At 41.7% G+C, this 23,852-nt stretch overlaps 1 protein-coding gene across 1 annotated transcript in view; it reads left to right on the top strand.

The window, feature by feature from the left end:
- Positions 1-3,969: 3,969 nt before the first annotated feature.
- The window catches only part of LOC140915283 (inter-alpha-trypsin inhibitor heavy chain H3-like), a 45,586-nt gene continuing 25,703 nt past the window's right edge, over positions 3,970-23,852 (top strand). Inside the window, exons 1-9 of the mRNA XM_073354866.1 lie at positions 3,970-4,062; positions 11,945-11,965; positions 13,301-13,467; positions 14,268-14,372; positions 14,802-14,964; positions 15,961-16,071; positions 17,902-18,027; positions 18,112-18,228; positions 21,600-21,768. Of these exons, the coding sequence (XP_073210967.1) occupies positions 3,970-4,062; positions 11,945-11,965; positions 13,301-13,467; positions 14,268-14,372; positions 14,802-14,964; positions 15,961-16,071; positions 17,902-18,027; positions 18,112-18,228; positions 21,600-21,768 (1,072 nt within the window). The remainder of the gene's footprint in view (positions 4,063-11,944; positions 11,966-13,300; positions 13,468-14,267; positions 14,373-14,801; positions 14,965-15,960; positions 16,072-17,901; positions 18,028-18,111; positions 18,229-21,599; positions 21,769-23,852) is intronic.

Here is a 23,852-nt window from a genome sequence, read left to right as displayed (position 1 = left end):
TTTGTGGGGCGGCTGGCGGAGCAGAGCGCTGCTATGGAGCTATGGGGCGGTCAGCTTCAGATCATGTAAGGTGCCTCTTACCCCCGTCCCATTTCCACCCAGGTTGGGAGGTAAAGCTCCGCAGATAAACTTTCGAACTCTGGGGCTGCCCTGACCAGGGACAGAGACTTTTGGGGCATTGGACTTTTGGGACTTTGGGTGATTTGGGGTTGCTGGACTCAAGAACCAAAGGGAAAAGGGCATGCCCCAATTTGCTTGGGGTGGGGTTTTTTTTGCTCATGGGTTGTGTTATGAATCCTGTTGGTGGTGTTTCCCCAACATAATGCCACATTGTTTCTCTCTGTTATTAAAAGGCTTTTGCTACACTCAGACTATGTGCTTGCGAGAGGGGAAGTATTGCCTCTTGGAGGCGCCCAGCGGGGGTGGTATATATTTGTCCCAGGTCACTGGGTGGGGGCTCAAGCCGGTTTGCATTGTGTTATTGGAATGGATCCCCTAGATATTGAACCCGGCCCTTGTTGCTGCCAACTCTGACGGGCAGAAGGGTTACATTGGTATTTCCAAACTGTGCATATTGGGAGCATAACTCCTTTGTTTCGCTTGCGCACCATGTTGCTAATTTAACAAACCAGACTGATTGCTGGGTATGTGCTCCAACTCCACTGTCCCCCAAAACGGGAATGCCCCTTGACATTCTGCCCTTGACCCTAGCAGAATTAGCCACCACCAAAGAGCAGGAAAGAACGGACTCGCCATTCTGGAATAAGACCTCTTTACAGCAAGCCACCTATCAGGACCAGGAGTATTCAGTTGCAGTACTCACTGAGGGAGTGTTATGTTTTACCTGAAACCAATCTGATCCCTATGGGCGTCCTGTGGGGAAAAGTTCTTGTGTTATTACACAGTGGGCTGATGGGTATTGGATAAAGACCAAAAGGGGAGGCCAACAGTGTGGGTGTAATGGTTCCTCCCCTTTTAGGGAAACTCTTACAAATACTCTTACCACAAAAGAAAGGTTTGGAAATATAACTTGCCGTCCAGTTAATATCTCCAATGTAGCAAGCCAATGGTGGGTTTGTAGTGGTTCCTATGGTGAGTGTAATTTGAACGGCATGATTAGAAACGCCCCCACTTGTACCCAATCAAAAAAAATAAGATGCCCCCTTAGGGGCATATAAATTGTTTAAAAAAGCAGCCAAAGCAGCCTTAAATATCCCAGGAATCCCCTTAAGAAACAGTCCTTACTGGGCCCTACAGGGTCACTATTTTGTATGTGGCCGAAAGGCTTACAAGGTGCTACCAGCCAACTGGACAGGTGGCTGTTATATAGCTCATGGAGTTCCTCATCTTTCCATAACTGCCACACTGCCCAAAGGAAAGATTAGAAATGCCCGAGACACCTCTGTTAAGTCACGAGAAAAGACTCTGCGGCGACTGCATTGGAGGGCAATATGAAGAATCTCCTCACAACTGAGAAGCTTGTAGGGTGCTCTGTACTGGGAATAGCGCACTGTTTACCGGGCCAGCCATGGCATGGATAGGCCGCTATACTATAAGGCTGCAGATGGTACTTGAGAAAGTGGCCTTAGAGTTAGAGGACTCAGTTAGTGATTTAAGGTCAGCAGTAAAAACATTAAATAAAGAGGTACAGCAGCTCAGGACATTTTCCCTCCAAAACAGGCTGGCTTTGGACTATCTCTTGGCATCCCAAGGAGGGGTTTGTGCCCTTGTCGGGCCCCGATGTTGTGTATATGTAAATGATAGCAGTTATGAGATCTATGAAAAGGTGGTACAGACTGAGGCCCATGCCCGAGCCGGAGCACAGGTTGCCTATACTGCCCCAGAGAACGATTGGTTGCAAACCTTGTTTTCAGGCTGGGGTTTGTCGTCTTGGCTTGGTGGTTTATTTAGCCTGCTATTGAAAATTCTCTTTTCTGTATTGCTTGTATTACTGGTATTATGCTGTGCAGTATCATGTGTTAGGACCCTTTTGCAAAAGTTAATAAGTCATTCTTTTCAGGGCTATCACAAAGTGCTTATGCAAAGTCATATTGTAAAGAAATAAGTAGCCCAAGTGAGAAAACTCAGAGCCAAGGTTGTTGAGTGTTCTCAAAGGGGAGAGTTGTTGGGGACACTGGGGCATGGCCACTAGATAACTCGAGGGGATGGAAGACCACGAGTGTCGATGAAGCCCCCTCGCACTAGGCCCAGGTGTCCTTGGCTCCCCCTCCCACCTGGAGGCACTCACAGCAGCTTTGCGTACTAGGCCCAAGTGTCCTTGGCCCCCCCCGCCTGGAGGCACACACAGCAGTTATGCTGAGAATCTGCAACAATATGTTGCAGAGTCAGACTGCCTGAAACTAAGCAAGGCCACACAGGGCAGATATGGAAGAACAATGCTGAATAAAGCAGCTTTATGTATAGTTTAATAAATGATACAGAGAACCAGGGAACTAGCTGGGAACTGGATTGGCTAGCTATATGGATACTTGGGGCAGCTTGCTATTGGATAAGTATGCTGGGAAAAAGGATGTATAAAAGCCGGTGTAACTTCCTGCTCTGTGTACAGGATTTGAGATTCAAATCTCCCTGTACCTATTTGAAGCTTCAAATAAACTTTTCTGCTTCTCCACCCCATTGTGATTATTGGGTATAGCACACCGGGTAACGAACCAACTTCAGCTGTTGTTTAGCCTCTTGGCACTGGGTGCCAGCAACAAGCTAGATCTGCCTAATGTGGGAAATTGAAAACCTATGGTTTCCACCATAGCTACTCCCCTCTCTCGAGGCCAAGGTTCTTTCATAAGACAAAAAACAACCCTCCAGAACTGAAACCTCCTTTCTGTTCGGTGTCCCTTTCACAGCTGCAGCACTGAAAGGCTTGGGGCAGATATTTAAAGTTGAGATTTTTTCCTCTTACAAAATACCTAAACTAAACATAATGTTACAGTTAACTATTTCCATTATAGGGCTGTAAATTTTCAAGCATAAACTTGACTATTCTCACACACACACAGTTAGGTATGTGCTTAAGTATTTTTAGGATTAGGATCTAAAAAGTCAGTAAATTCTTAAAAAGAAAAGGAGTACTTGTGGCATCCGATGAAGTGAGCTGTAGCTCATGAAAGCTTATGCTCAAATAAATTTGTGAGTCTCTAAGGTGCCACAAGTACTCCTTTTCTTTTTGTGAATACAGACTGACATGGCTGCTACTCTGAAACCAGTAAATTCTTAGTTACACCAGCTTTATCTCAGGATCCATATATCTCTAACCACTCATCACTTATGCTGGAGAATGCTCCTTATTGCCACATCTATTTGCCTTATTTACATCAAATTATATTGAACTGAATAATTCCTGATCCACCAACCTGCCACTTCTGGCATTGGATAAGGCTATAGGTGTCTCCAGCTCATGAGAGAGTAAACAGCAGAAGGGCAGGAGCATGGAAGAAAGCTTTCTAAGCCATGGAGGGGTAGGTACTTAATTTTTTTTTATTAAAACTTATATATTATATTATATAAAAATACACAGGTTAAGAAATGAGTGTCTGTACATCTGGGTATAGTTACTACAATGGGGTGTGGACCTGTATGTGGAAAATGGGCAGGAATGTGTGGAAGATGGGTTGGAGGCATGTGTGCAAATGTAAGGCTAATGTTATAACCATAATGGAGATTTGATTTTGTGACATTCAGTCACTCAGGTATAATGCAAAATGTTAATTTGGTAGAGAGAATATATTTTTCACTCTTAACTGTAATTAAAACGTTTTAACAGAGATTTTGCAAATGTTTTCTATAAACTTTGTTATAACTTCAAAAGTTCACTATTTGCTTTCTTCCCCCCCCCCCCCATTTGCCTAATGTTTAACCCCTGTTTTCACATTTGGTTGTTTATTAACAGACTAAATAGGGTATTATTTATTAGCACATAACCCTCAAAGTAGCATTGCTCATTTTTCCAACATGGAAAACCATTTGTTGTTTTACATTTTATTGGCATTGATTCCTGTGCTTGAAACATCAGACTTTTTTATAACACCTTTCAGGAACATCAAGGTAAGTAACTAAAATCCACCAGGTAGCTACTGCTTCCATGATTCATGAACCACTGAATGCACTAGGATCTAGGGTGGCCAGATGTCCTGATTTTATCAGAACTGTTCTCATATTAGGGGCTTTGTCTTACATAGGATCCTATTACCTCCCATCCCTGTCGTAATTTTTCACACTTGATATCTCGTCACCCAACTAGGACCTTTGCTGTTGACTTCTAGGGACAGAGGATCAGACCTCAAGCAGACTGGGCAGGCATACACCTCCTGTGCTTCCTATTGAATCAGGTGTCCCTGCTGTTCTGCTGGATATGGTTGTTATGCCAGGCAGATAGGGTCCTTGTATACTTTTGAATGAACCAGGCAGGTTAAGCTGAGAGAACTCCCTCTGCTGCTGAACTTAACATGAAAATGGACACTTCCCTATCTGCTGAATTTATGAGGGAATTGAGACAGTTGATCATCTGTAGGGCTGCACAATGCTCCTGAGTCATCTATTGTAGAAACTTCTGTATTTCTGTTTTTAAATCACTATCACTTTCCCTACTCATAACAACCTTCCTCTGTTTTTCTCTCCTTCCATGCCTCACCCAAATATAAAAAGATGTTTTCAAGGTTTTTGTTTTTACAGAGGTAAGATAACTGTAGCACCTGATTATTGCACCTGTAAAATAAAACAAAATATTGGGGGCAAAAACCAACCAAAGAATAGTAGATATCAGAGACACAAAATATCTTTCTGGTGATCATGTCCATTACCTGGGTGCCAGGACAGAATTGTACCCTTCAGTGAATTTCATGACAATATGGCAGAGCTTCCACCACATCGCAAGGGACACTCTTTTATACTTAACTAGATCTCAGTGTAAGAAAATGCTTCATAATATTCAGTCTAAATATTTTTGCTCCATTTTGTGCCAGTATGCCTAACCACAAGAAACGTTTTTTCTTCCTTCTCTGTATTTCCATGTTTCAATGACTTGTAGATGGTTATGGTAAGCTCCATTTGGTAGCACTGTGGCCTCAGGGTAGGGCAGAGTTAGACCACTTCATTTCCATTGACTGGTTGTATATACTTTAGCAAGTCTCAACCATTCTGTGCCTTAGTTTCCTTGTCTATAATGTTTATCCACCTTTTCAGAGTACTTTGAGATGTATGACTGAAAATGCTCTTGAAATGACATTATAATATTTTTATTGGACCAACTTCTGTTGGTCAGAGAGACAAGCTTTCGAGCTAACACAGAGTTCTTCTTCAGGTCTGGGTGTTGTACCAATAAAATAAAAACCAGCAGGATCTTATTAAAGGGAAAAAGGCAAAATACCACATTTATTGTGAATACAGAAAGGATCATAGTAAGCAGTTAGTTATAGTTATAACATTCCATTCAATCTCAAATTTATTCTCACATTCATTCATTCATACAAACATACACACACACACACACACACACACACACAGGTTCTGCAAGGTTGTTATCATAGTTACCAGCCTTAGAGTTGCTCATGCCAAGTCACTGGCCAGGTGGCCTGGACATGAGGAGGGAGCAGGGCCTTGTCAGATGCTCATCTGATGCTCCTGGAAGTTGGTTTGCAGAATCAGACCCCAAAGTTCTCACTTTTTAGAGTCTATTTTTATAGGAATTTCTTCCTATGCCAGTCTATGGGAATTGCTTCATCATGCTGTTGCTGAATCAATCAGCAGATAGCACATTCCTGACGGCTCCAAGATGTTATCTTGTTCTTTGGTTCTCCCATTCTTGAGGCTGTTGGGTGGATTCCAGTCTGCCCTCCGGGTGGGGTCCTCTGGTTATTTCCACTTGACACCTTCTTCAGCCGATGGACACTGGATTCTTAGGCTGGCACCTCCCTGATCATTCAGTTATTATCCACACCAAGCATCCATCCACATACATCCTCTATCTCTATTTTAATCACAATGGTTAATACAACAAAAGGGTGGGGAGTCTCTGGGTGCTGTTTCTGTTGTTAGAGTATTGCTTTGAGTCTCTCTCTCTTGTGAATTGCTTTGAGAACAGACTCTGTCTTAGAATGTACTAACACAGTTAGCAGCTTGCAAGTTTCACACATAGAGGGAGAGAAACAGTACCAAAAACCAAGAGACCTCTTAATTAGTAATACCCTGGAATTTAAACTCTGGGGAATCAAACTCATTTGTGATTTTAATACAGAACTTCTTTAATATGATCCAACATGGGAAACTAACCCAGCTACAACAATACTATATACAAGTTCCATTATTTAGTCATTATGTAACACAATTATAAAGTTGTACCTCTTTCCTGCTTCCTTCATAAATTAGATTCACCCCTGACACATAATTGTTATTGTTCTCTGTATTTCTGCTCTAATGCTGAAACCTTTCTGAATTTAAGATGCCCACAACTCTATGCTATATTCCTGGTAAGGTACATGCAGAAGCTTGTAAAGAGTAGAGCTGATTGTCCACTGAGGTATGCCACTTTTATGAGGATATAATTCCATTGAAATAATGGAAATTCCTGTGTGGCATAGAGGTTCCTTCCCACCCCATTCCTGGCCCTGTGGAGTAGGGGGTATGGCCAGAGGGACAGGGTGAGACAGGAGCAGCTCTGTCCTCTGGTAATCGCCAACTGCCATTGGGGCCACAGTCAGACAGGTGTGATTTAGAGCAGCTCTCGGTCTGCTCTAACTTGGTCTTGGGGGCCAAACCAACCCAAGAATCAGAGGTGCCATAAAACTCCCTTTGCACCTCCACCACCTGCAGCTGGGCTAGGGGCACAAAGTAAAATTGTCAATGGCAAAGCTTCTACTGGATAGACAGCCTTGGAAATTGAAGTCCTCTGCTTATTCACAGCATGGGTAGCAGTGGTACAAGCTTCCTTACACTACCTTATTTATCAACTCAGCTTTGGAGGAATCTCATATAGGTGTGATGGGATTTCTGTTTTCATGGCCTAGAAACTTCTTGGAGGAGGAGAAGTATAGTTCTTACAGAAACTATGATAAAGATATGTGAACGTAACCCTTTTGCCTGGTGGAGTCGGCAGCAATAAGGGCTGGGTTCAATATCTAGGAGTTTCTCTGAACAAGATAAAATGGAACTGGATATCTGGGAAAAATAAACAGCAACCCAAAATGCAATACTTCCCCACTCACAAGCACTGAGTCTGTGTATAACAAAAAAAAAACTTAAAAGGAAAAGGGAACCCAGCATTAATTTTGGAAAACACCTCAGTCATGATATGAAAGCATGTAACCAGAAGGAAACACCCACCGCACAGTACGTTGGGCAGTCTCTTTCGCCTCAGTTTCCTATCTTGTGGTGTGACAGTCTAATGAACAAATGTCCATTTAATATGCCACTCGCCTTTCCCTCCACTGCATCCCATTCACACTTGGTTATCCATAGCCAGCAAAGACAGAGTTCAGAGCTGCATTCACCTGAGTTCACCTCTGACCCCTGTAATGGGGGGGGGCAATTGAGCAATATCTCTGCTGCTGCTGCCGCTTGCCTCTGCAACTGGCTTGCTGCCGCTTTCTCTGCCACCACTTGCAACTGTAATTTGCTGCTGCACTCTCTCTACTACCATCACTTAGCCCAGCTCTGTGTGATTTCACTGGATAGTGGGGAACCTCTCTGCTGCCACCTTAGTTATTTTTCACTGCAACACTGTCCCCACACCAGTTCTAAGGCTTAGCCCCAAGACTTGCTCATCAGTGATTTCAGCTCTTGTAATCATGAACAGAAACAAGGACTCAGCTGAATCCAGTCAGCTCAGTCTTTAAACACTAGGGGGGGGGGGGGGGGATTTTAGGCAGAGTCCATATCCTCAGGAACACCTGTTCTCACACCCTCTCATTTTCACTGGGATTTAGCATCCCTACCTTCTGCTTAGCAAGTGAGGTTCAGTTTAGGGGATCAGAACAGGCTAGGTACAGTTCTGTTGCCCTTTACTCATACAATAAAGATAACTTTTCATTACCCCTGCATTCAGTACTAATGTGAGCTGTAACCCCAAACCAGCCAAAACTGAACCCCTTTTGCAAAGCAGTTCTGTCTGGTGAACACCTAGGCAGACTAGTTTGTCTGTGCAAATATGGTCTGTGCCTGACGTCTTTTTCCCCAGTTCATCACTAGATGTCAGGAGAAATCTCACTGAGACCCTGCCTACATGTGTAACAATAGTATAATTACGTAAAATTAAGTACAAACACCATTGTCCCTCTCTTATGAATCCACAATCAAAATTACTTAACTGGATACACTATAGAGCTGAAGGTTGTAAGTGACTCTAGGCAGGAAGACAAACATTTCATAGCGAAAGCAATAACTGTTTTGGTTTTGAGTGAAGTGGCAGAAGCAAAAAAAAAAAAAGAATTCTTTGCCAGTGGAGTGGATTTTTTCACATGGCTCCAAGTATAAATCTAGTAGACAGGTCACCCAATTGGCTGTAATATAACCAAAGAACAGATTTTAAAAGTGTCTTGAAGCTCCTCACTCTCCCCCACCCCCATATGGAAATTCAAAGTCACTTGACATTTCAGAGTAATTCTAACTTTTCACTCCCTGGGAGTCTGTACCTCAGTGCATGACTTATAAAGTTGAAATCATTATTTGCAATGAGTGGGTGCATGTAATCTGTGATGTATGTTCAGAGGGCTATCGCCAGAACCTTCCACTTGGATAAAGCACTGAAGAAAGTTACAAGAGCAATGGTGGGAAATTTTTATGTGAATTGTATTAGAAGTAGTAGTAATAAAAGTTATTTATGTAATGCTTAACAGTTACACAGCGTGGGTCACATTCTCTGCTCCTTGTTCTAAGATAGATAAAACATGGGACAAAAGTCCAGGGATAGGAGAGACGAGATTATAGGCAAGAAGGTAGGGAGGATTCCTGAAAAATTGCTGAAGGAGGAATTTGATGAAGAAAAGCCACTCTTAATAGAAAGTGGAGATTATCTGTCTCAGGCACAGTGGGCAGCACAGTCAAAGGCATGAAGCTAATCCCATGAAAGAGACGAAGGCAGCGGTAAGACAAGGTGCTTTATGAGATTTGGGACTAACTACAAGGGTCTTTCCTTCCGTTGATTTGAAGGAAATTGAAATACTTGAATGAGAGTTGAATAGACCTGTAGGAAGCAAATTGAGGAGCAGGAGGAAATGGCCTGTGTTATGCAGGAGGTCAAACTAGATCATCATAATGATCCCACCTTGAAAATCTATGAAATGAAAACAGTTGTAAGTGGATCAAGATTAAATAGAGAGTGAGGACAAGGAGTTTGAATATGACATAGTCAGAAGCACTGAGGCAATGAAGCTATTGAATGAGAGATGTGAGAGACATGTTCAATGAGGAGAAAGGAAGAGGACTTTAACAGCGATATTTTGGATAGTGTGGAGAGGAGAGAGGGGAGAACTGGAAAAGGGCAGGTTACAGTTATCAAGGTGAAAGAGTTGTAGCAGTGAGGACAATAACAAAAGGGTGAATTTTGGTGATATAATGAGGTGACAGGACTTGAGAGTAAGTATGGGTTGATAGGTGAAGAGTCAAAGATGACACCGAGGCCATGAGACAGGAAGGATAGAGAGACGGAGAAGGGGGATGAGTAGGAAAGAAATTCAATTTTGGAAAGACTGAGTTTGAAATGGCATTTGGGCATTCATAAGTAGACATCTGAGTCACACCTGGAGAGGTGAGACTGAACAGAGGTATATATAGGAATCACTTGCATGGAGGTGGCAGTTGAGAACATAAGAGTAGTTGGGTTGCCAGAGAGACAGAGTAGGTAGAAATAAGATTCTAGCTGGAAAAAAAAGCATTTTCTAGTGGTTAGGGCATGAGCCTAGGAATTGTCTTCAAGTCTCTGTTCTGCCATGAACTTCTTCCTTTATAACCTTGGGCAAGTCACTTAGGTCCAGCTCCTCAAATGTATTTGGGCATCTAGTTCCCTACTGGTGGGTGACTAAATACCTTTGAGAATCTAGGTGTCTGACCCTCAGTTCTCCATTAGAAAAATGGGGGTAATAGCTTTGCCCTACCTCACAGGGATGTGTGTGTGAGGATAAATCAATTAAAGACTGTAGGGTGGTACTGTGGGGCATATCCATATCTTCAATAGTAATATGTTGGTTAAAATCTCAGTACATTTGCTTCCATGTTAGGTAGAGTGTATAAATACAAAAAGCCAGTTTTCCAAAAACAGAATATCACCAATGAGACTTTGAACCAAGAGAAAGAAGGAATTTGTAATCAAACTTCCTAGAGTTCATTTTGAAATAGTGGCCTTCCCTGATCTGTAAAATTGCCTTTTTTCTTATTTGCACAGCCTACCTACAGTGGGAGCAAATATACCGATTTAAAACAAACATTAATTTCTGGAAGCCTCTCTGTGTTTACATGCTTTCATAGTGACCTCATCCACCACCACTGTCCAGCAGAAATACTGTCACTTATAACAGTGGTGCACAAACTGGGGGGCATGCCCCTCCGTGAAGCACAAGAGGTTCTCTGGGCTGGGGGGGGGGCACAAAGAAACTGGGATCCCACAGATCCTGCAGGACCTGCTGCCATAATAGCGGGAGTGGGATAAAAATAAAGCAAGTACTGCGGGGTGGGATGGAGCTGGATTAAAAAAACAAAACAAAACAAACACCAGTCCTCCTGCACTGCAGATAACGAACACCCTGGCCAGCAGCCACTGCTATCTGGCCACCCAGGTTTGAAGGCAGCGCTGCTTCCAGCAGCAGCACAGAGGTCAGGGATTACCTCAGATAACAAGTAACGGAGGGGTGCACAACAAATTCCGTGAATGGTAAAGGGAGGGCGCGACTGGAAAAGTTTGCGCACCACTGACTTGCAAGATGGTGTGAAAATTGTGGCCTGAAGCAGCACAAATATATGGACGAGTAAGCCTCAAGGATGTATACATGTATATCTAAATATTTTGGGTTTCACATAAGTAGCTAAAGTTCACAAATCCCCTTTCCCCCAGGGAGATTCCAAAAGGCCAAATTGTTCTCCATGTGGGAAATACCTACCTAAAGGCCCGGAAACTGAGTTCCCAAACATGGAGTTTCTCTCTGATCATGCCTTTAGGGGGACCAGGTTGTTCCCTGGGTGGAATGAAAAGGGATTCAACCCATGGATCTTGGGACACTTAGAGGTTCTTCAGTAATTTATACTTTGTGCAGCAGAGGGGAGCACATACAAACAGAAGTCTATGCTATACGTTAAGGACTGAAGAGACACCCTCTACACAAACAAAATCCACCACTACCACCAATCCAGGCTAGTACATGTGTCTCCTCTGTGTGGCATTTAAATTGTATTTAATTTTTTATTATAATTTCTCTTTCCCCTCTTTCTTTCAATTTATCTGTATTTGTTTTTCATTCTGTCCCCATCTTTGCTCCTTGTTCAGTGTCTCCTGAGCAAAAACATAAACCCAGCAACATTTGAGTTCTAACTTTCAAATCCACAGTTGTCGAGACCCATTATTAGCTAATCAGGACCGAAGGGTTTGGGGCTTTACAAACAGAATAAATGGGCCAGATCCTGAATGACTCATTCTTTTCTTGGGCAAAACTATTGTCTCCCACTGACTGCTCATATATACCCAGACTTAACTCCAGCACCCAATAATTTACGTAGAAATAACTTACCTAGCACATGGTACCAGAACACAAGGATGAATCAACCTTGAATTTACTAACTATGGGCTGGCTCTACACTGCTTACTCACACAAAACTCCCATTTGACTTGGAAGATTGTAAAGTGCTATATAGATGCTGAAGTGCTACCTAGATGCTAAGTAGGTTTATCTGTATGCAGATTCTTACAATAGTCATAAGACAATTTTTCAATTTCTTCTCTTTACAGAAGCGAAGTGCTGATGACTTGGTAAGTTCTCTTCTAATTTATAACAAAGGATATTGTACCAAATGAGGGTTTGTTTTTATCCAGGCTGCAGTGATGGATTCACATTTCAATTAATAAAGTACTCTTACTATTTTCAAGACTTCTGTCACACTATAATGAGCACAGCAAGAGTAATTGTTATTTCTAGGTACACATGGTAAATGTTGCGTGCTAGTTTGAGGTTTTTGGTTTAGGTAATCATAATATACAGTAATATCCCAAACTCAGAGTCAGTCAGGCTCTGTGCAGTAAAAAGAGAACAAACAAATAATAGCTAATCCCATTTTGTATTTCAAACAACAAAACTGTTTGGCATTGTTTCTATGCCTCTAACAGAAACATTTTATCTTCTTTTTAAGTATTTCCTTCAAGGAAGGCAAGTGGCTTTAAGGCTGATGCCCGTTGGCATTTAGACCCCAATTCAGTAGTCCATCCCACTTAAGCACAAATCTAAATACTTAGTGAATCAGCCAGGCTGCAGTCATCTATCTCCTCTCATCCCCAACCATAAGAATCCTGGGGCACTTCTAAATATTATTCTTGTGCAAAAGGTACATGTTGTTGCTGAAGAGTTACCTAAATAGTTGTATCTATCTATTTAGCTATGTACTTATATAGCCCCATCACCATAGTAACTGAGCATCTCCCAAGTATTTGAAAGAAATACAGGAACAATCTTCCTCCCTCATTACTTCCTTTCCAACTTGTAGAGGAAATAGCTCCTGTTTTAAGCGGTCCACAGGCCTTGTGAGGGATCTCTATTTAGGGAGTGAATTTTTCCCTTCAACTCAATTTCATTTCAGATTATCCTCCTTGATATTCTATCTGTGGCACTTTTATACAAAGGCACCTTCTAGGTGTGTGCTGCACAAGCCAGCCATTCAGCTGCTCGTTACAGCAATCATTGGTTTCATAAGCCAGAGGTATACTGTATTGTTGTGTCCACCCAATACTGAGCATGCACAGGAGTTATGGATGCAGTAAAAGAAAATTTCAAAGTGTTATAAATACTTGAAGGTAGGAGCTTATAGTAAGTGCCGACTCAACTCTAGAGATAGCATTTTGCTACTGAGCTTATAGTTACTGTTATTAGAATAATTATTTTCACATAGTAGCTTGATTATGGACAATATTAAAAACATCCAAGCAAACTTCATTGTACCCTAGTGGTCCTGAACAAATACAGAACTTGTTCTTTTCCATTATGCAGTGAAATGCTAGGACTCCTACTATGATTATTTCTGTTTTATTGAATTATTACTGATTTACACAGTGCTCAAATGTAACTGGTAGTTATTTTGCCATTTTATTCTCCAGATTGTCAATGGCATAGAAATCTACAGCATGAAAATTGACAGCAAAGTGACTTCCCGATTTGCCCACAATGTCATCACTAGCCGAGCAGTCAATCGTGCCAATGTGTCTAGGGAAGTGTTTTTTGATGTTGATCTGCCTAAGACAGCCTTCATTACCAATTTCAGCATGTGAGAAGAACTTCTATTTCTAGCATGGACTAAGACTGTATGGGTTTAATACAGAGAAATATAGACTAGCAGCATTAAGAATCTGAACTGAGATCTTTATTTTTATTTTACTATTAGGCTGATTTTTAAATGTTACATGGACAAAGTTAATGATACAAGTACAGATGCAGGGTATTTGTGGGACCTTCAGACAGTTGTGCATCTGTGGATAAGAACACTAATTTGCAATTTTTTTCTACCCTTCCACAGGGGCATAAAGGAAATTTCCAGAAATAACACTTGTTCAAACCTAGGATCTCTAGAAAGATGTTCCATTGCCTACAGTTTTCCCATCATGACATTATAACTTCAATTATCCCATTATTGTAGAAGCAATATTTGAACATAGTAGCTGAAAGCAGATGAAGGCCAGAAAATGGAGGAAAATATCACACCTTCTTGTCTTTAGTTACAATATGTCATCTGGTGTCATTGTTCAAAACATGATATTCACCATGCCATGGTATAGGAGTTTGCCAAAGATTTTAATAGTTGTTACCATCAGCCCAATATTGGGCTCATTTATTTATTTTCAGACGAGGAATCGGTCTTGATCTAGTAAGGTGTAGAACTCTTAACTCCAGCTGAAGTAACTGGAAATTGAAGGTGTTCATCACCTCACAGGAAGTGCTCAGCACTTGGCAAGATCAAGTCTAAAAACTGCTTGTTAGCAAACAAGATGATGAACAGAGAATAACCCATAATATTTTCATGTGTCAATACAAATCATTCACTAAATTAGATACTTTTTCCATCTGTAGGACAATTGATGGTGTTACCTATCCTGGGAATATAAAAGAAAAGGAAGTTGCAAAAAAGCAATATGAGAAGGCTGTGTCACGGGGACAGACTGCGGGTCTCGTCAGGTAAGAATGCTGATTTACAGTGGGCTTAAACCTTTCATTTCCATATTCCAGCATCCTATAGCTAAAAATGAAATTAGGAATGTATTTTATAGCCTCTGTTAAAAGTTCATACTTTATATGAAAAAAGGATATTGGTTATAATGTAATCATGTAAGAAATAGAGACATGACTTCTGATTGGTCAGGGGATATCCCTAATTGTGAAAGATTTAATTATGCAAAGTACATACTCATGTGATTAGTCCCACTCAGCTACCTGTGTAAATGCTTCTCAGTATGAGTCAGTGATAAAGAATGAGACCCAGAAATCTCATCTCTCTTATATTCATTTTTGTGGGCTAGACTATGCCTTGCTCTTGAGCAGGTGCACAATAGGAGAGAAGGGACAAGCAGCCTTTTTTCTTATTTGTAATTAGTTTAACATTTCTAGGGCTTCTGGGAGAAAAACTGAAAAGTTCACTGTTTCAGTCAACATTGCAGCAGCCAGCAAAGTCACTTTTGAACTCACCTATGAGGAATTGCTGAAGAGAAACTTTGGAAAATATGAGATGCTCATTAAAGTAAAACCAAAGCAGCTCGTCAATCACTTTGAGGTAAATGGCATTGTGAATTAAATTGTACCTTGCAGTAGTTACATTCTGTAGTTACAGAAACTCAAGATATATTGAAATCTCGTGCATCTTTTGGAATCTATGCATAACAGATGAAGCGGGTTACTGTGTTTATCCACAGCAGTTCACTATTGAGGGGAAGGCCCCCCAACCAATATCTTGTGGGCAATAGTGATTATGAACCAGGTTGAAAGCCTCAAACAATGTATTTTATTACTGGTTTGCATACATAAGCTTCGTTAGTTGAGACAAGGAATAAGCCCTACAAAAAATAGATTGGAGAGTGGGAAACTCATCAACACAACTGAGGACAGGATGAACGTGAGACACTCCTCTCACAAATGCCTTAATAGAATAGCCCAAGCTTTTATCAAACTGATGCCAAACAACGCTGCCTGAATTCACAGACACACACAAACCATACCCTAGGATTCAAACCAAGGTCTCTTTTGTGCCAGAGGTTATTTGAACACTCTCCTTATCTGCCCTGTTAAAATCTACCTGTAGTTCAATAGTTCTCTCATGTGTGCCCAGGAGATGCTTTAAAAATATATATTCTGAAACTGGTCATCAAAACATGCTTAAATCATTATATGCAGCACTTTGCACAAGACCAAAACCATATTGCAGCATAAACAAATGATAACCAGATATGGCCTCATGGTACTGGCAGTATGGTATTTTCCAAGGAAATGTGTGGTTCTTCAACATCTGACCCAAATCCTTGCAAGCAGTTAGTAAAATAGTAACTTGCAGTTGTGTTTCTTTTTTAAGTCTCCAGATGGAAGATAGGTAAGTCACATCTAACTACCTGAGGATTTCTGATTCAAACATGAATGCTGTTTTGCATTATAAAGGCAGATTTCCCCTTTACCAAGAAATTCCCTATTCTGCATATACAGTTTCTCCTTGTCCTCCATTTAAGTTGTTACAGTTGTGGGTTTATCTATGACAGTGTATTTTCAATGAACGTTTCAGATCCAGGCAAACATCTTTGAACCCCAAGGTATCAGTGAGCTGGAAGCACAAGGATCATTCATCACTAATGACTTGTCACAAGTTATTAAAAAATCTTTCTCAGGAAAAAAGGTACAATGGATAACAACCTTAGTAGACAATGAATTAGTTATATTTCTTCTGAATTCTAACAAAGTCAGATCACTATGAAATAATACGTCAGCACAATATACTAGGTTAATGCAAATATAAATGTACTATACTGGCCAGTAGTGGGGATGGATGGGATAATACAGCTCTTTTCCATCTCTATTTTCTATAAGGCCTCTCCTCCCAGGGCTGCTCTAAATCATGCCGTCTTATAACAGCCTTCTATGGATTATTACACTAGCACAGAATATCCAGGTGCTCTGGCCATGCCTTTTCTCTCCCTTCCTCCTAATAAAACCCCTCAACAGGGGCCAGGAAAGGAGCTGACCTAGAGGAATTATACATGCTCTACATGAGCCAAAGGCGGAGTGGGTCCCTTTTCTCTCTGGCATCGCGGAATATTCTTTAGGGGCCAACTACAGCCCTTTTATGCCATTGAAGGTGATGTAAAGGGACCACAGCATAAGGAAGAATTCAGGAGATTGACTTTAAGTTGACCCTATTGCTTTTTAAAGCATTAAGTGTGAGGAAACAGGGTTTTCGAGGCCCTGAAATTAAGCCTGAACCTATGGGTATTTCTGCTCTGACATCTACTTGTTGTTATTATTTGTGTAGCAAAGCAAAGACTCACTGGCACAGCGCCTCCTGCTGGTCGTCTTGGGAATTAGCTCTTCAGCTTATGGAGTGCCTCCTACTGGCGGGTGTCTCACCTGCCTCAGGCCCCATGTCCCTCCTGGACCCTGGTGACCTTTACCTCAGGGTTCTGCCCTAGGAGTACCCCCATGCTCTGGGTCTCCCCTCCCAGGGGAACCCCCAACCCTCTAAACCCACCTTGCCTCAGTGGCTACCGCCAGTCATCATCTAGCCCCCGCTCACTAGGGCAGACTGTGGTCTGTAATGGCCACTCATCATTGGCAAGGGGTTAGGACCAGCTGCCTCTTCCTATTCCCAGGCTGCACCTCTGTAGCCCCAGTACCCTTGTAGGCCTTTGCTAAGGCCTGTAGCCTGGAGGTTTACCAGGCTGGAGCTCCCCAGCTCCCTTTGCCCTATTCCCCAGCACTACTCTGCTTCAGATACCCTGCTACCAGGCAGCTAGCCCTTCCTACTCCAGGGCTAGAGTGAGACTCCTCCAACTCCTGGCCCCCAGCCCTCTTATCAGGACCAGCTGGGCCCTAACTGAGCTAGCCACAGCTGTGGCTGCTTCCCCAATCAGCCTAGCTTGGCTGTTTTTAACCCCTGTTCTCCAGGAGTGAGGCAGCCTCCCCACTACAATTTGTTATACATATTACAGTAGTACTTTAGGCCAGGGTCCCTTTGTGCAAGGTAGTGCACAGACAAAGGGGTGGTTCTTAGATAGGCAGGTGACTGACCCTTTTGCTGTTGTGCCCATGTGGGTAGAACTTGCTATCCATAAGCAGACACCTTGCATCCTACTTCCCCGCTTTCAAACAACATCTAAAATCATCACCTTTGCAGGAGAACTTTTTAGTATAATTGGTTTTGTATATTTGTATGATGATGTAGTTAATATTTTCATCTCTTTAACAGTTGCTGAGGAGAGGGCTTTATAATAATAATTTATTATTAATACATTTTTATTACCTTGTACAAACTCAGTTGCTCAGAATAATTAAATACTGACGTGGGTATACATAACTTATTTAAAATGGCATCTGTTTTATAAAACCCTGTTTTATCCTATGGACTTTCACATTTCTATACATACATTTGTCTAAAACACAAACCTTCTCATGTTTTGTATTTTACATTCATTTATTAAAGTTTGAGTCTAATGAGGGCGTCTGCTTTCAGGGCCATGTGTCTTTCAAGCCAACCATTGATCAACAGCGAACCTGTGCAAATTGTTCAACATCACTGTTGGATGGAGATTTTACAATAAAGTATGATGTGAAGAGAGACAGTCCAGGTGATTTACAGGTAAATTCAATACTTTAAAATTTCAGCTGGGCATGCTTAGTAAATTCAAGTCACATCTTTTTACACATCTTTTCTATTTTTCAGATTGTCAATGGATACTTTGTACACTTTTTTGCACCAACAAATCTTCCAAATTTCCCCAAAAATGTGGTTTTTGTAATAGACGTTAGTGGCTCAATGTATGGAATAGGAATACAACAGGTAATTGGTTACATTTACTACAAAGCAAGTCCTGGTGTGCAAGGTTCTAGGAAGCCTAGTACCTAGTGGAGGTACTAGACACTTCTTATCATGAGCAGGTGTTCAAAGACTCAGCCTACGCCAAAACTATAATCATGGATGTTTTCAAGCTATATTTTTATATCTTCAAAATTCTAAACCAAAATATCTATAAAAGGCCTCCCCTTGCTCTGGGTATCCTGTAAGTTAAAACACATGTATAATATTGTCTATTGTTTCCCTTTTCTATATCATTTGTACCCTCTTCCAGCTCTGGGTGATGGGAAGCACCTTACTATTAGAACTCCCCACTCCATTCTGATGCTCAGAATTTCTGTTTCTGCTGCTACATATCAAGACCCAGGCTTTGGTGCTTAAGATCTCCTCCCCTACACAAATGCTACTATTGCTTAGAACTAACCTCTCCCACTCAGCATAGGTGATGATTGTTCAAGTGATCCTATCATAGGGCCTTTTCATTTTCATCTCATCTACACAGATGTTATGCTGGTGTAACTCATTGACTTCACTGGAATTATTCCTAATTGACAAAAAGAAAAGGAGGACTTGTGGCACCTTAGAGACTAACAAATTTATTTGAGCATAAGCTTTCGTGAGCTACAGCTCACTTCATCGAATGCATTCAGTGGAAAATACAGTGGGGAGATTTATATACACAGAGAACATGAAACAAAGGATGTTACCATACACACTGTAAGGAGAGTGATCAGGTAAGGTGAGCTATTACCAGCAGGAGAGCGGGGGGTGCGGTGGGGTGGGAGAAAAACCTTTTGTAGTGATAATCAAGGTGGGCCATTTCCAGCAGTTGCCAAGAACATCTGAGGAACAGTGCGAGGTGGGGGGGAATAAACATGGGGAAATAGTTTTACTTTGTATAATGACCCATCCACTCCCAGTCTTTATTCAAGCCTAAGTTAATTGTATTCAGGTTGCAAATTAATTCCAATTCAGCAGTCTCTCGTTGGAGTCTGTTTTTGAAGTTTTTTTGTTGAAGAATTGCCACTTTTAGGTCTGTAATCGAGTGACCAAAGAGATTGAAGTGTTCTCCGACTGGTTTTTGAATGTTATAATTCTTGACGTCTGATTTGTGTCCATTTATTCTTTTATGTAGAGACTGTCCAGTTTGACCAATGTACATGGCAGAGGGGCATTGCTGGCACATGATGGCATATATCACATTGGTAGATGTGCAGGTGAACGAGTCGCTAATGTGATTGGGCCCTGTGATGGTGTCCCCTGAATAGATATGTGGACACAGTTGGCAACGGGCTTTGTTACAAGGATAGGTTTCTTGGGTTAGTGGTTCTGTTTTGTGGTGTGTGGTTGCTGGTGTGTGGTTGCTGGTTGTGGTGAGTGTTTGCTTCAGGTTGGGGAGCTGTCTGTAAGCAAGGACTGGCCTGTCTCCCAAGATCTGTGAGAGTGATGGGTCCTCCTTCAGGATAGATTGTAGATCCTTGATGATGCATTGGAGAGGTTTTAGTTGGTGGCTGAACTTTGTTCTCACCCATAACTATTTCACATTTGGGGACAATGTATACCTTCAAATCAGCGGCACTGCTATGGGTACCTGCATGGCCCCACAGTATGCCAACATTTTTATGGCGGACTTAGAACAACACTTCCTCAGCTCTCATCCCCTAACCCCTACTCTACTTGCGCTACATTGAGGATGTCTTCATCATCTGGACCCATGGAAAAGAAGCCCTTGAGGAATTCCACCATGATTTCAACAATTTCCATCCCACTATCAACCTCAGCCTGGACCAGTCCACACAAGAGATCCACTTCCTGGACACTACGGTGCTAATAAGCGATGGTCACATAAACACCACCCTATACTGGAAATCTACTGACCGCTATTCCTACCTACATGCCTCCAGCTTTCATCCAGACCACACCACACGATCCATTGTCTACAGCCAAGCTCTACGGTACAACCACATTTGCTCCAACCCCTCAGACAGAGACAAACACCTACAAGATCTCTATCAAGCGTTCTTACAACTACAATACCCACATGCTGAAGTGAAGAAACAGATTGACAGAGCCAGAAGAGTACCCAGAAATTACCTACTACAGGACAGGCCCAACAAAGAAAATAACAGAACACCACTAGCCATCACCTTCAGCCCGCAACTAAAACTTCTCCAACGCATCATCAAGGATCTACAACCTATCCTGAAGGATGACCCATCACTCTCACAAATCTTGGGAGACAGGTAGGTCCTTGCTTACAGACAGCCCCCCAACCTGAAGCAAATACTTATCAACAACCACACACCACACAACAGAACCGCTAACCCGGGAACCTATCCTTGCAACAAAGCCCGTTGCCAACTGTGTCCACATATCTATTCAGGGGACACCATCATAGGGCCTAATCACATCAGTCACACTATCAGAGGCTCGTTCACCTGCACATCTACCAATGTGATATATGCCATCATGTGCCAGCAATGCCCCTCTGCCATGTACATTGGCCAAACTGGACAGTCTCTACGTAAAAGAATAAATGGACACAAATCAGACGTCAAGAATTATAACATTCAAAAACCAGTCGGAGAACACTTCAATCTCTTTGGTCACTCGATTACAGACCTAAAAGTGGCAATTCTTCAACAAAAAAACTTCAAAAACAGACTCCAACGAGAGACTGCTGAATTGGAATTAATTTGCAACCTGGATACAATTAACTTAGGCTTGAATAAAGACTGGGAGTGGATGGGTCATTACACAAAATAAAACTATTTCCCCATGTTTATTCCCCCTCCCCCCCACCCTGCTGTTCCTCAGACATTCTTGTCAACCGCTGGAAATGGCCCACCTTGATTATTGCTACAAAAGGTTTTTCTCCCCCCCCCCCCCCCGCTCTCCTGCTGGTAATAGCTCACCTTACCTGATCACTCTCCTTACAGTGTGTATGGTAACACCCATTGTTTCATGTTCTCTGTGTATATAAATTTCCCCACTGTATTTTCCACTGAATGCATCCGATGAAGTGAGCTGTAGCTCATGAAAGCTTCTGCTCAAATAAATTGGTTAGTCTCTAAGGTGCCACAAGTCCTCCTTTTCTTTTTGCGGATACAGACTAACATGGCTGCTACTCTGAAACCTGTCCTAATTGACAGTGGCACAACTGAGACAGAATCAGGCCTGGAGTTTTTCACTACATGAATGTTCAGTGAAAAATCCTCAGAAACAATTCATGTAAAAGCTGTAGGCTTTCTTTTGTTATTCATTTGTTATTCATTTCATTGTTATTGTTATTTATTTGTTATTTGTGTAACCCACAGCAGTTTCATTCATTTAAACTTATGTTTATTTACTTATAGACAAGGGAAGCACTTCTTAAAATATTAGAGGATATTAGGGAAGATGACCACTTTAATTTCATACTGTTTGGTTCCAATGTACACATTTGGAAAGACAGATTAGTCAAAGCCACTGCTGAGAATCTGAAGAAAGCAAAGGACTTCGTTCGAGCTATTGGCACTCAAGGCAGTAAGTATTGTAGTAAACTTGCTATAGGTGGTACTTCAAATAAATATTGAAGAAGCTAATACCCAAATTCAGTATGAGAATGGAGTGCTGCAAGCTTTCATTCTAAAAATTTGTCTGGTTAAGAAGCACTACTATAGTTATATGTTTGTTTTCGGGTTCTGTGAAGGTTTTTGCAACCTTCAGAGAAAGAGCTGAATAACAGGCAAGTTTTAAGCAGAAATCCCAACCCCCCTACCTAAAAATAATGTGTGAATTCACCAGAGAGAGCAACATTCATGTTACTGGAATTAAAAATTGAGAGCTGCATCCTTCAGTCATCAGTGACTCTTGCACATAGGTCTGAAGCACATGGCCAGTGGTTAAAATTGACAATATTGCAGTCACACAGACAGTAAGTTCAGTCTCAAATCCCCAGCATTTCTGGGTGAGTCTGAGAAATACCCCCTATATACACACACACACACACACACACACACACACACACACTTCTGTGTGCATGGGCACGCGTGCGCACACACACAAATCCATGACAACAGATGCCTGCTAACTGTGATCGCAGTACCAATTTTGCCAGCTCTCGTGACTTTTTTTGTAAGTCTCATGACATTTGATGATTTTCTTTAAAGCTCCAGCTCCTGGAGTCATGAAAATCTCAGCTTTCATTTTAAAAAAAGTAAAGTTTCCTAGCCCTCCTGGCTGTAGAAAAAAGTTAGAAAATGTGACCTGAGTGTAACCTAAAGAGAGAAAACCAGAAAGCAAAGAGAAAGAACTCAACATTTATTATTTTTAATCATCTCATGATTTGGAAGTCAATCTTATGATTTTTTGGAGCCTGACTCAAATTTTGGATGCTTGGGGTTAGTAATATTGCATTATGGTGCATGAGGCTGGCCTGAAGATTTTGGGAAGGATTACAAAGACAATTATTTGATGTTCGCCAAACTTAACTGATGTACTTCCTCTGCTGCCTGAAGTCTGTATTGTAGAGGCAAAACTCCCTTGGTGGCAGTCAAGCGAATTACAGCTTCAGCTCCTTCAGGAGCCTCCAGTGGTAGTAGATAGTACTGCTGTACGTCAGCCACACTACACAGTTTTATCGTTATTGGTGGGTCTTAGCCCCTAATAACCAGCTATTCTGGTAGAGGTTGAATTTGTGACAGAATTTCACAAGGAGTGTTCACAAGGTGCGAGTGAAGCTCCATATGTATTCCCCCTACCCTTCCATCACCTGCGCAAGGGCCTGCCCCAAGCTTGCCCTATATTACTAATGGGACATTCCTGAGGTTAGCATTAACCCAAAATATGATGTCCATTTTTTTCCTTATGTTAACTTGAAAAATCCAGGTTTTGTCAAATTTACTCATCCCCTGCCGTCAAAACCAAATCCTTTCACTGTAATGTGAAGTGTTTATGTGATGGATTTAAATGTCAGCTATAAATGGAGGCAAAATGTTAAGGGGCTGAAACTGCCTGAATTCAGTTATCACACTGTAGTGTATCAGGGGGTAGCCATGTTAGTCTGTATCCACAAAAACAACAAGGAGTCCGGTGGCACCTGAAAGCTTATGCCCAAATAAATCTGTTTGTCTTTAAGGTGCCACCAGACTCCTTGTTGTTTTCATACTGTAGTGATAATTCACTAGATTCCTACATTTCCACTCTACTCCGTGCTGATAAGGCCTCAAGGTCTAGTTCAGGGCACCACACTTCAGGAAGGATGTGGTCAAATTGGAGAAAGGCCAGAGGAGAGCAATATAAATGATTAAAGGTCTAGAAAACATGACCTTGAGGAAAGACTGAAAAAATTGGTTAGTTTAGGCAGGAGAAGAGAAGTCAGGGAGGGGAGATACGATAACAGTTTTCAAGAACACAAAAGGTTGCTACAAGGAGGAGGGAGAAAAATTGTTCTTGTTAACCTCTGAGAATAGGACAAGAAGCAATGGGCTTAAATAGCAGCAAGAGAAGTTTAGGTTGGACATTAGGAAAACTTCCTAACTGTCAGGGTAGTTAAGCACTGGAATAAATTACCTAGGGAGGTTGTGGAATCTCCATCATTAGGGGTTTTTAAGAACAGGTTAGACAAA

The sequence above is a fragment of the Lepidochelys kempii genome, chromosome 7 (assembly GCF_965140265.1).
Source record: "Lepidochelys kempii isolate rLepKem1 chromosome 7, rLepKem1.hap2, whole genome shotgun sequence".
NCBI lineage: Eukaryota > Metazoa > Chordata > Testudines > Cheloniidae > Lepidochelys > Lepidochelys kempii.
The sequence above is the reverse complement of the archived record's forward strand: the minus strand, read 5'-3'. Positions and strand labels throughout refer to the sequence as shown.